The 14,128-nt window shown below is 36.0% G+C and overlaps 1 protein-coding gene across 11 annotated transcripts in view; it reads right to left on the reverse strand.

The window, feature by feature from the left end:
- ANK3 (ankyrin 3) overlaps positions 1–14,128 on the reverse strand; it is a 364,937-nt gene that overhangs the window by 26,077 nt on the left and 324,732 nt on the right. For 7 of the 11 annotated variants that reach the window (XM_032138001.2, XM_032137998.2, XM_032137992.2 and 4 more), the window contains 5 exons: positions 13,638–13,712; positions 9,889–10,020; positions 8,846–8,989; positions 5,120–5,786; positions 1,422–1,800 (listed from right to left, as the gene is read on the reverse strand). In XM_032138001.2, the coding sequence (XP_031993892.1) occupies positions 1,422–1,800; positions 5,120–5,786; positions 8,846–8,989; positions 9,889–10,020; positions 13,638–13,712 (1,397 nt within the window). The remainder of the gene's footprint in view (positions 1–1,421; positions 1,801–5,119; positions 5,787–8,845; positions 8,990–9,888; positions 10,021–13,637; positions 13,713–14,128) is intronic. The other 4 variants (XM_032138005.2, XM_032138011.2, XM_058436266.1 and 1 more) reach the window with 2 other exon arrangements.

The raw sequence follows: 14,128 nt of genomic DNA on the forward strand, positions 1-14,128 counted from the left end.
TTCTCTCTATATTTTGTGGGATCATTTTAAAAGGGAACTTCTCCAAAACTCACATCACTTAAATATACTAAGAGTCAAGTCAAAGACAGAAATCAGTATTCAAAACCACACTTGTCAGGCTGGAGTTAAAGAAGGCCTGAAAAAGACTTAAAAGAGCTTAAAACTAAAACAAAACCGTTAATAAAAATTTGGTGAAGGCAGTTATTAAATGAGCTGGAGATTATTTTAGGATATCATTTAAGCAACTGATTACCACCACCAAATCTTATATCAAAGCAACTTACAGGGAAAAAAAATAGATGATCTAGAACTATACTTCCTCTTACTCTCCCTTCTAACAAGCCTGAAAATAGTCAAACATTGTCTGCAGAAGGGAAAAGGAAAGGATATGATTACTGATAAGCTGAGAATCAGCTCCTGAGCGATTGAGTTTGTTAAAAGTCTTCCTAAACCTCAAATCAATCTTGAACTCATTATTTTAGAAAAGACTTGTTTTTTCCTCCCAAAACACTAAAGTGGGTCTTCAGTGAACTGGATATGTCTTAGCGAAAACTGCAAGTGCTACTACCAATCTCTGTCTATTGCAGAGTTCATGAAAAGACATAAAAATTGGGAGAGTAAAAAGCAGTAAAAAATGTAGGAAACAGAGCTGGTTTTTATCTTCTTATATCCACGTATGAGTCATAATTTCAGTTTAAAATACTTTTAATATCTAAAAATATAGTAAACCTCAAAGAAAAAAATCTATTAGATTGTACCACAGAAGTACAAAGAACAAGCAAATCTATCACAGTAAGGTTTTAAAGTGATTAGAAATACATGTTAAGACAATCATCATCAATTTATATAAATTATAAAAATTATACTTCTAATTTTAAATTTCTAACTAACTGCTGTCAACTCACCTCATTTTAGGCTTGGAATTTCATCTCTTTAATTTTTAAAACACGCTTTCAGACAACAGACCATACAGAATAGAACTTAGATGGGTCAGATGCTATAGACTGTTTATGCCAAGGAGCCAGAAAGGATCAGAATGATTATCCTCCTCCCGTAAGGAAGAACATGGAGTGGGAGTTAGGAAACCTAAATCCCAGATAAAATACTGGGTCTTAAACTAGTTACTTAACATCTCTCTGGTTCTTGTCCGTCCTAAAAATGGCGAAACAGATACTTATTCCCTTTTCCTGCACAATGAATGAAGGTATAATCAAATGGCATACATTTTACTCGGAACTTTTTTTACCTATGTGTTTAACTCAGTACTTTCTTTACCTCCACCATTAGTGCTACAATTTCACATATTTATAATTTAGAAATTGTAAAAAACCTTGGGCCCAAGGCTACAAGATTAATCCAAAGAAGTAAAGCATCAATACTTTCCATTTCAATGACTGCTATTGGATGACCAGATGACATACCTTTTGCTCAGACCCACTGGACCCCTCTTCTTCATGGAGGTTAAGCCTTGGCTTGCCATCTGCTGGAGAAGTCCTACTCATCTTTTTCATACTGACAGGCACACAGGGTTTAGTCTCTTCTATTATGAGCTTGCTGGTTTCTTCTAGAGATTTCTGATATGCTGCTAGTGGTGATGCTGGTTCTTCAACATGACCAGATCCATGTATTTTTGGTTTCAGAGTTTCCTTGGTACTCTGTTTTCCTACATCATTTTGGGATTCTGGAAAGTAAGATTTTGTCTTTGCTTCTGGAGTGATTTCTGTATGGCTTCCATTTGCTTCAAATTTTCCAACTTCTCCTTTGAGATATGAGGTAATGGAATCTCTACACTGGTCAGGGCTGCAACAGAAAATTTGCAAATTTACAATGGCAACATATGACTGAATATAGGTTTCAGAAACTCTGAAGTTTTAAGAACTGTGTCTTTTGACTACTTCTGAAGGCATAAAATAGAAAAGTGTGAAAAGCGTGGCCACTGGATTTAAAATGTAGCTGGGCGCGGTGGCTCATGCCTGTAATCCCAGCACCTTGGTAGGCTGAGGCGGGCAGATCACCTGAGGTCAGGAGTTCGAGACCAGCCTGGTCAACATGGCAAAACCCCATCTCTACTAAAAACACTAAAATTAGCCAGGCATGATGGCACGTACCTGTAATCCCAGCCACTCAGGAGGCTGAGGCAAGAGAATTGCTCGAACCTGGGAGGTGGAGGTTGCAGTGAGCTGAGATTGTGCCACTGTATTTCAGCCTGGGTGACAGAGTGAGACTCTGTCTCAAAATAAATAAAATGCAAAGGGCTCTCATGGGTGGGGTGTCAGGAGGTGCTACACAGCTTCTAGACATCCCCCATATCTCAGTTGCCAAATTGCCTAGCTATGCTCTCATATAAATATACAAATTGCAGTTCTACAGCTACTTGAATTCTACCATCTTGATGAGTGATCCTGAAAGGCTCATGGACATACCTAGAGTTCCAAGCCCACCAATCTTAAAGGAGAAGATATTTCAGAATGCTTTTCTATCACCAGTAAAAAATAAACTGCTGGCCAGACTCAGTGGTTCTTGCCTATATTCCCAGCACTTTGGGAGGCTGAGGCAGAAGGATCCCTTGAGCCCAGGAATTTGAGTTCAGCCTGGGTGATGTGGTAAAACCATGTCTCTACCAAAAAACGACAGAAATTAGTGGGCACGGTGTTGCATGCCTGGAGTCCCAGCTACTCAGGAGGCTGAGGTGGGAGGATTGCTTAAGCCTGGGAGGCAGAGGTTGCAGTGAGCAAAGATTGAGCTACTGTACAAAAAATTGCGCCCTGTCTCCAAAAAAGAACAAAACAAATTCCTGTGGTCAAGACTGTGGTATTCCCCCAAGAACCCCAAATTCCAGTTCTTTGTATATGTTTTCAGTCATGAATCCTGCCCTTACTTTTCCAACTCTAATACCTCTACTTGAATCTCATTTTTCTCTGCTCTTGGCCTCTGCTAATCTCACTAGTGATTTGAGTGTTGCACACCCTTTTCTACCTACTGAGAGAACTGTTTTTCCCTTAACTATTAAAACTCTTTCCTTTCCAATGCTTTCTTTTAAATTGACTTCTAAGTTTTTTACAAGTTTCAGTATAGACTATTTTTCACTTTGTTTGTAGCTTGCATATTATTTTGAGCATCTCTGCTTATTAGCGCTAGAACGCAATAACTAGTACAATGCTTTGTATGTATAATATATATGTGTGTGTATTCCTTTAAATCAGATTCTGATTATCTGAACATACTTATTTTTAAAAGCCATCCATAGCACACTCTATTCTTTATGTGTAAGGATAAATAATCCAAGCATACTGTGAAGATCCTGTAACATATAGCTTTATGACTTTGGTTTAATTTTCTATTCCCCAGTCCACATTGCTTGCCTACGTTCTCCAGCCCTACATATTCTGATAACAGGAGCAAAGTGACTGGCATTTTCATCTTTCTGTGGAACCAGGGGATTCACTAGTGTTTTTTCTATATAATAATTCACTGGCCGAGCCTATATAAAACAAGGAATTTCAGCTGGTTTAATAATAATGAACACCTTTCCTATATCTATTCCCTGATATGTAACTATAAATTGTGTGACTATATCTGAACATAGACATCAAAATTAGTACTGTTTGTCTTCTTTGCAATTGTCTCTTTTGTAGGCTGTAGATAGAATTCTTTCATGCCTGCAATTTTTCAAAAGTAGTTTTGTAAACTCCCTCTTTGGGAATTTTTATTGAGCAAGAAGCTTATTAATGACATAAAAATATAAAATACGGTTATGAATGACATAAAAATATAAAATACGGTTATGAGATAATATAAGTTCTCTTGTGTCCAACTTAAGTTTATCACTAGCTGTCACTGAAGTAAACTATATTTTAGTCTAATGTGTACGTAAATAAAAATAATGCCTAGTGCTACTGAGAAATTACTATTTGTGTCAGTCATTTGGTAGACATGATACATCCTCTCTTTTTCTATCTATAAATCTGTTTAAGGAAGGTGGTAGTATTCTTATATTTAAAGATAATTAGAGTGACATTTTTAGAGCTTAGACATTCGTCCCAAATCACAAACTACATTCCTAATGGTGGTGGGATTTGAACCTATGTCTCAGATTCTAGACTCTCACCTTTCTAGAGCAAGGCCAGTATGAGAATTAACCAGATTCATGACCAGGAAATCATTTTGGGTAAAGACAAATGTTCATCATGGCAATATTATTTGGTGTAAAAAACTGTGTATCTTTCAAATTATGAAAAACAAGACTCGTGGAAAAATAGAAGGATATGTAAAATCAGTTTTTCCTAGTATGGCAGGAGAATGGATGGCTTTTATTTTTGCTTCTCTGCACTTTTTACATTAAGACATTTAAAAAATCATGTATAGAAGAAAACCCACCAAAATGTTATTGGTAGATGATGGGGTGTATTGATTTTTGTTTAATCTGCATTTTAAGTTTTAATAATGAGCATATTTATGTTTGCAGTTAGGAAAAAAACCAGTAATGTTTATATTTCTAAACAACATGGACTTTCATTCATTATTATTCTTATTTTTTTGAGACAGAGTCTCACTCTGTCTCCCAGGCTGAAGTGCAGTGGTGTGATCTCGGCTCACTGCAACCTCCACCCTTGTGGGTTCGAGCAATTCTCCTGCCTCAGCCTCCCGAGTAGCTGGGATTACCGGTGCGTGACACCACAACCAGCTAATTTTTGTATTTTTAGTAGAGATGAGGTTTCACCATGTTGGCCAGGCTGGTCTCGAACTCCTGACCTCAGGTGATCCACCCATCTCATTCATTATTTTAAAGGAACAATAATTACTGGCTATATGAAAAGAATCATACAAGTAATAAGGTAGAAAAGAATAGTATTCTAAAGTAAAGACAACATATAAATCTTGGGCATGTATGTAAATTTTCTTGCATTTTATTTCAGCCTCTCAATAGTTTTGAGAATTAAATTTAAATTTAAATTCACTTTCCTTTCCAGATTAGCATAACAAACTGGTCTTTAAAGCAGGTTTTGTCCCAGAACTAGAATGGTAATTTAGAAGAAGTCACCACTAAAAAGCATGTATTTAAAGATAAACTATTAACAAGTAACCTGTGTTCACTTTCCTTTTTTGGAAACAGCCATACCTGTCATCCAGTCGATCTAGTAACCCACCAGTTACTCTTCGAGCTTGAGCGCAGGACTCTAGGTTTCCAGTTGATGTCTCATTCTGCCAACCTGTAATTGAAGACATTTCCAGTTCTGCTTGCTGAACACGCTTAAGAATAGCCTGTACTTTTTCTTCTGTCATCTCCTCAGACTCTACTCCTTCTTCAAGTTGAACGTCCTCAAATAGAGATTTGAGTTTCTCTTCCGTCATCTCCTCATCAGGACCAGATTTTCCTTTCTCCTGCTGCTCAGAGCTTACTCCTAGTTTTCTAGGCTCTGCTGGTTTAACATCTTTTGGGGACCCAGCCACATTTCCAAGGTATTGAGGATACTCACTCAGACATACATTCTCCAACTGGCTCTCATCTACATCCACAGCTTCAGGCATTTCTGTTAAAGGCACTGAGTCTTCCAGTTTGCTGTCTTCTAAGGAAGTGTCTTCTGCAGTTACGACTGGAGGTCCATCTGCGGAATGCTCTATGTTCCCCTGGGAAGGCACTAGCCCATCACTCAGTCTACTGGGGGTTCTAAGGGGAGATTCTATGCTAGAGATATCACTAAAATAATCATCTTGCTGGAAAGGGGTAGGTGGTGTGTAGTGCAACCCTGTGGGGGTTTCCAGTTCCACTTGAAGGGAAGGATAACCTATGGAAGACAGTACATTTGGACTGACTGGAATGAATTAGAATACATCAAACAAACAAAAACACATGGAATGACTAAAATTATATCAGGCATGAAAATGTATGATGAATTACAGATTAATGTCGATAAATTTATCGGTTTAGTTCAATTAAATGTAACACAATGAAATAAAAAGCCTACTGCAAACTCCAATAAAATGGAATACTAATTAAGATATCAATTGTTTCTGTTTTGGAAATTATGATACAATAAGTAAATATGCACACTAATCCAAAGTATGCAGACTAATCCAATATAAAGTTAGTTGTCATTATATGAGATACTTATTATCTTTCTATATTTAGCATGCAAAGTTCATATTGTGGTGGACTGAATACAGCAAGCCACAAGAAACCAGTTTTTGTAATTAATAATTACCTACAACTTATTTTAAGAACTGTACATACGAGCAAAGCAACCTAGTTCTTCTTTCACATGAAATTATAGCACAGAAAAATGGATTTAATCTTTGGAAAGAAATGATTACTAGATTTTAGAGCAGTGGCACTGGGAAAAAAATTTTAAACGATGTCAAGAAAAAGATTGAAAAAACAGACCAAGTTTAAAAGACTCCATGTAGTTTTAGGGTGTTGTACAAAAACAGATATGACCAAGATGAAAGGGTTGTGGAGTACATGAAGGTCTTGGTGAAGTTGGTGGTAGGGTCCACTCAGAACCACGAATCAAATAAAGAGAAATGATACACAACAGAGATAGATAGATAGTAGGAAAACCATTTGCAAGGAGCACTCTGAATATTCATGACAATGCTATGAAACACAGAGTTTATTAACCAGGCTACACAAAAGGGGAGGGGGGAGCTAATCCCTTGTTTTAAACATTGCTGCACGGACTATGCAAGCATTTTTCTGCCTCAGCAGAGAGAAAAGTCAACAATGGTCTGGTCATGGTGAGGAAAGGAAGTTTCATAAAAGTTCAACGAAGAGGAGAGACAGGAAAAAAGCCACAAAGCACAGTTTCTGAATTGTTTGTTGGTCTACAAAATGAAAGTCTAATTTTTCCGTCAGTCCAAGGTAAACACCAACTTAGCTGCTGTTGTAAACTCAAATTGCTATAGCAAAGTGAACATTTTTCAGTTATGGTCATCTATAAACCAGACTCTTGTTGAAAAGCTGGCTAAGATTAGCTGAGGTTTATAATCTGCCTAAGTGAAATTACTTCATATACACGTTTCTAAATTTCCCTAAGAAATTTTGAACAAGGAATTTAAAAATATTAAGATACAGCAACAAAAAGCCCTTTCATTTTTGACTGTATTTTAAGGATATTCCAATTTTAAAATGTTCAAATTAAATGAAGCTTTCAACACAACTACTTCTGTTGTGTTCTGGTGATCTTTTTTATTAGAGTTACTTAAAAAATATTTTTCCCAATAAAGAATATTAGAAGCATGTATAAACTATAACTTATCAATAATTTAAAATTTGATAAGATGATCTATATTTATCTAGTGCAAAAAGCATGCGGTTACTAATATATGGCCTTGCATATAAGACAAGGCCTCAAAGGGAGCGTTTTTCCAAGGTTCTGTGGTCTTTATAAACTTAAAAAGAACCGCTTTTTACTTCATTACCCACCGTGTTTGTTACTTGGATAACAAGTATGCTTTAAATCTTTTGTTGACTTATACTTTTTTTTTTTAAGAGACAGACTGTGCTCGGCCAGACTTAAACTTTTTAATAAGCAGAAACCTTTTAAGAATTTTGAGATATTTTTCCATAAAATATATGCAGAATTAGAAGTTAATTAGAAGTTAGTTAGTAACTCTTGTTAGTCTAAATTTGCCAGTTTAAAAATGGAATAGTAGAAAAATATCCTTAGTTCTTATTCCTGCCTCCACACCATCATCAAATTTTCTACTCAAAATTCATTATAGAGGCTGAGTGGGGTGGCTCATGCCTGTAATTCCAGCACTTTGGGAGGCAGAGGCGGGTGGATCACTTGAGGTCAGGAGTTCGAGACCAGCCTGGCCAACATGGTGAAACCCCATCTCTACTGAAAATACAAAAAATCAGCCAGGCATGGTGGCGCACACCTGTAATCCCAGCTACTCGGGAGGCTGAGACAGGAGAATGGCTTGAACTCAGGAGGCAGAGGTTGCAGTGAGCCGAGATCGTGCCATTGCACTCCAGCCTAGGCGACAGAGCGAGACTTCATCTCAAAAAAAAACAAAAACACAAAAATTCATTGTAGGAATACATTTTCATTTGTGAGCATAAGACAGCACTATTTTGAAAAACATAGGAAGATATTATGTTTTTCTTAATATTTCAGTGAAAAAAGCACCAATTTACATAATGAGGAAAAAATGACAAGATTATTATATAAATTAAGCTAATGTGAAAGCGGAATTATTATTAGTAACATGTATACCAATTCAATTAGAAATTACGCTGCCTTTGATATACAATAGATCAAGTAGTTTTTCCAAGGAATAAATGGCAGCATATTCATGAAGTTAAAATAATAATGCTAAATAACTAAAGCATGTACTTGAATGATACATTAAATTTTCTCACTGCACATTTAAATACCTGGTGCCACAACAGTAAATTGCCATTTTGCCTTACAATTTATATACTATATGCTTACACTTTACTCAATACCTTGCTTATTTGATAAAAATGGCTCATCATTTGTTTTACCTATATATGAATCAAAGAGGTAACTAGTTTGGCGGGGGGGGGGGGTTAATATAAAAATTAAAAGTGACAAAAGCAATGCATTCTCTAGATATTTAACTTTTATGAAATATTAGAAATACCAACTCTTTCAGATACCTTAGGCGTTCATATATCGTCATTTATATTGTATATAAACAGAGGTATTTACCAAGTTTGCTCTGATATCAGAGTGTTTATTTGCAGACTCTGGCCGTGAAAATGAGAAACTAAGTCAAGCAAATCACAGTTTAGTTGCTTTTAAGTGACTGCCTTGTCTGACTGCACTTTCAAATTTTATCAAATGATTAAATAAATATGAACACTAAATTCAATTACCATCAACAGGGTCATGGAAAACATTGTTCTCATCTGCAAAACTTCTGGTGCCTGAAATATTTCCATAATCAAATATTGGTCCTTCTAGCAGTGTCACTATATCTATTCGATTAATTTTTGTCAAGACGGAAGTTAAGGCATCAGCTGAAAAGGAGAAAAAAAGGTTGAAAACCCAATTAAATTATGTTCTTTCAGTCAGCACAATATCTACACAAAGGCATGGCTTTTGCAGCCCTGCTGACATTTTAGCTCCTTCTTACTCCATCTCTGCAATCTCCCTATCCAGAGGACTCAGAATGCTTGCTGCTACAGGGAAGGTGTCAGAGTATTAATCATCACTTTGTAAAGCTGTGCTCCACTGGAACAGTGCAGATGAGCCTTAAAATAACTAGATTCCTGTTGGTTACAAGGGGATCTAATAAAACTAAAGTTTCCTTTCCTCTTAGAATGTCAAAATAGGTCACCCTCATATTTGGTACTTATTTTAATGACTTTCTAAGGTCAAGTTGACACAGGCAAACCCACAATAATTTATTCCACATTGTTGTGGGTTGGCACTTGCCAAAATATAGGACTACCACCCAATCCCACCAGCCAACAAAACCAAACCCAACAACAGTAGAGCCAACCAAGCTGAGTAAAACTATTTGCTCCCCTAATATGATCCTGTCTTCCCTCTCTGCACATCCACCTCCAGCGATAGTGGTAATTTTGGAGTGTTTCTGATGACTGTGTCCCATGATTTAACAACTAAAATTATTTTTTCAGTTTTGGTGGTCACAGAGAGAATGACAGGCCAGATGCGAAAAATTCCCTGCTACTTGCTTTCCAAAAAGTTTCTGAAGAATAGAAGTTTAGACTGTTAACACTAAATTAAACAAGTATAACTTTAAAAGACTTGCTATTACCTCATGATCACTTAGTTTTCTATATTAAAGATTACAGAAAATTAGAACAATACTCGAATGAACCTAACAGTTGGCTTATCTAAAATATTACATTTATGCAGTTTTGAAAGTTAAAATAATATAATTTCAGCATACTTGTGGCATTTTTTCCGTCTCTGGTAACCCATTTTTTTAATAACATGAAGCTTTGAGAAATTAAAGAATTTGGGTTTTCCACACGTATTTGATTGATTTCATCCACTGAAAAATTCAGTTCCCTTGCCAGTTCTGTAGAAAAGAAAGAGAGTTACTAAGATTGCATACTCTACTTTTATCACACATGTTTCATAAAAGTAATGCTCAATTGCCACAAAAAGAAAAGGGAATTTTATAGTCAAGCTCAAGTACAGCCTCAGGCATTAATTTTTATATACTTGGCTTCATAGCAAAGTAGTGACCATATGCAGGCTGTGACTTAACTCTCCTTAGGTAATTACTTAAAACCAGATTTTTTTTAGAGACCATCTTATAAAGATTTTTAGACTTAGGCTGGGCACAGTGGCCCAAACCAATAATCCCAGCACTTCAGGAGGCTGAGGCAGGTGGATTGCTTGCACTCAGGAGTTTGAGACTAGCCTGGGCAACATGGCAAAACGCCTGTCTCCATACACACAACAACAACAACAACAACAACAACAACAAAAACACAAAAATTATCCAGGTGCAGTGGCACATGCCTGTGGTCCCAGCTACTCAGGAGGCTGAGTTGGATCACTTGAGCCCAGGAGGCAGGGGATGCAGTGAGCTGAGATTGCGCCACTGCACTTCAGCCTGGGCAATAGAGCGAGACCCTATCTCAAAAAATAAAAAAGATTTTTGGAGTTTGCAAAGAGGATGTTGCATGATTGTTTTAATTCAGCCAAATTCTCTATAATTTGAGCAAATTACAAGATACATAGGGGTATACAATTCATGTATATGGCACGAGAGATGCTGACAGGGTTTGTGCTAAGCAATCTTCATGAAGATATCTTTTACTCACATAATATGCCACCCTCTATGCCTTCAAGTTTCATAAACTCCACACAGGGGGTTATATGATGACTCCAGGCCAGATCATCTTATATGACATGAAGCTACTTGAGTAAAAAATAAAAGGGAGACAGCTTTCTGTCCATCTACTCGTATACACTCATATATACTCATATTCAATCTTGTAAATTGCAGAGTGTCTTTGGAAAGATACATATGATCTCAGTATTAGTGGCTGCCTTGGAAGAGGGAAACTTAGGAGTCAGAGAAGGGAAGGAGACTTAGTTCCCACTGTATTCTTTTTTGGTATCAAAACAATTTATCAGGTGTGTGTTACCTTAAATGATAACAAAAAGCAAGAAATGGGCAAAAATGGTCCCATGGAAAAGGAATTGGTCAAGACTCTATCCCCCTTACAAAATACTTCCAGCAATTTTGCAAAATGCATTCAGAGGCTCAAAAAAGTCCATTATCTTTTGACCAAGTGATTCACATTTAGATATTTACCCTGACAATGTATGAGTTGTATACAATGATTTATATACATGAATGTTCATTGAAAACAATCCACATGTTGAACAAAAGGATAAGAGTTAATTTAAGGCAGTGGCTTGCAAACAACTGTTGTGATCATGGCCTACAGTTAGAAAGACATTATATATCATGGTGTTTACATAAATAAATCAGATCTTCACGGAGCAAAATTTAGCCTTAATACACTTAAACACAGTCATTTTCTTTTATATAATATTCCATTTAAAAACAAAAACAAAGCATGAACTGATTTCACATCTCACTGAAGCATTGTGAACCACAGTTAGAAAACCACCATCATAAGGTACATCTATTGGATATTTTTTTATGCATTAAAACCAAGATCAGAAAATATTTAATTTTGTAGAATGACACAGTTACAAATAAGCAGATTACATTGTATGTATAACATTATAAAAAGTTCTTATTTAAAAAAAGCACATAAGATGTTAATAGTGGTTTCGAGGGACAGATATAAATTTTGTTCTCTTAAATGCTTAATATTCTTAATAATTATCATTGAGCATACAGTAATTCTAGTTAGAGAAGTTAATTATTTTAAGTTCTTCATCTCTGTGTCTTAAGAGACAATACTCCTACTGCCCAATAAGCCTTGATGACAAAATTGTATCCACTGTCTAGAGACTTAATAAAGAGCAAAGACACTGACACTAGGAAGTTTAGGTTTATGGCTTTTTGTCTGGCTATTATGCCACATCTCCAAAAATTTACTCTGACTGTATTTGCTTAAGGAAAATAATCTAAGAGTTCTGGCAATATAATAATGCAAAACAAACATTTGCTCCAGTATATTTTCAGATTACAATGTCCAATGTTAAAATATAAAGTTGATATTAGTAAATATTTATACATAATAAATTACTATTAACTCTCAACTGCCTACAAAACATTACTCAGACCACCTATCTTTTCAGAACTCCACTCAGCTCCCAGCCATTAGCAGTATACCTGAGAGCAGAGACTAGGTTGATGAAGAGAGGAGGTTTTGAAATGGGGTAGTGGTGGTGGGGGTGGACGGGGACTGAAGTCATTCAAAGGAAAAAAAAATTAGATGAAATTGCTTCCTATTATCTAGTTTCATATTCTCCCACTAAATAGAGATAACTGTATGGAATGTATGTTGCTAATGGTATGCAAGATGAATTTAGATGTGATGATAATGAATATTTGGCCATGCATTAAAAAATATACTTAACCTATAAAACTTAAAATTTCTCAGATTCATGTGAGGTAGGATTTTAAGGGTCCTGTGAAGCTCAAAATTACAATGCAGAATTGTCCAATTTGTCCAATTGCTATGAAATCTCATCATCTTTTATTTTGTTTTATTGAGATGGAGTCTCGCCCTATTACCCAGACTGGAGTGCAGTGGTGTGATCTCAGCTCACTGCAGCCTCTGCCTCCCGGGTTCAAGCGATTCTCCTGTCTCAGCCTCCCAAGTAGACAGGACGACAGGCATGCACCACCACACCTGGCTGATTTTTGTATTTTTACTAGAGACAGGGTTTCACCATGTTGGGTAGGCTAGTCCTGACCTTAAGTGATCCACCTGCCTCGGCCTCCCACAGTGCTGGGATTACAGGTATGAATTTTATAGAATTCAACTTTTGTGAATTAAATACATTTATTTACATATTTATATTTTAAAAATCACGTTTAAAAATTTTTAATTCAAAATTTAAACTTACTGTCATTGTTTTCTTGTTTACATAGATAATGCAAATAATCGTTTCCCATTATCAAAATGATATAAGATTTTTCTTTTAAATAAATATTTGAGCATAAAAGTGAGTCAAAGAAGAGTATCAGATAAATACACATAGAGTTTTATGTGTATATCATAAAAATTGTGAAGAGGACTTCACAGTGAATGACTAAAATTTGTGCAGCCTAGGCGTGGGTTAATTGAACTGTTGCCTAGAAAGCTGCTCTAAGGACATAAACCATGTGAAAGAATTTTGATTAACTAAGTCATAGGCCTTAGCTGTGTTTTCTTTTGTGCTACAAGATAAATTTGCTATTCAGTAAAAGGTTAACCTATATTACAGAAGTGACATTGTGAAGAAAATGCTTAAATTTAAGGTAAAATAAATTTAAATTTCTATTTCTTAGTGCATATGCATAGAAAAGGCTTTGGAAAAACACAGTATACAGGGTACAATCAGTTTTTATCTCTGGGTAGATAAAATTATTGGTGATAAAAATGTTTTTTACTAGTTGCCTGTTTCTACTTTTAAAATATATATATTGAACTGCTTGTGAGTAAGACAAAGAAATGAAGAAACTAATTTGTTCCATTCAGGAGTGTGTACACTTACCTGTCCAACTAAGTCCCAGGTGATCGGCTACTATTGCCATCCTGATATCTGTCCGTTCACATGGACTCTGTGGACCTACGATTTACAATTTCTTAATTAAAATAATCATCAAGAAAGATACGATACTGGAAAATTGCTTTTAGCAGTACGCAGATTTTACAGAGAGACTAATGCTAACACTGTACACTTAAATGTGTCCTAGTCACCTACATGAACACTTCTTTGCACATGGCTCACTTGTTTTTCACCTGCATCAGGCCAAATGTCAGACTACATGGATGCTCAATGTAATGGGATTGAACATGCTGACGAGCTAGCTAGTTTAAACAGTTACAGAAGTGTCGTGTTGGTGAAAACACCATGATGGGATTTCAACATCTGTGCTTTTGCTTTGACAGAATCATATCCATTAGCACATTAAAAAAAAAAAAAAAAAAGGTTGTTCATCTTGAATGACATCAATATCTTCAGCATGCTTCCCTAGCTGTCTA

The sequence above is a fragment of the Hylobates moloch genome, unplaced genomic scaffold (genome assembly GCF_009828535.3).
Source record: "Hylobates moloch isolate HMO894 unplaced genomic scaffold, HMol_V3 SCAFFOLD_3, whole genome shotgun sequence".
In the NCBI taxonomy this organism is placed as follows: Eukaryota; Metazoa; Chordata; class Mammalia; order Primates; family Hylobatidae; genus Hylobates; species Hylobates moloch.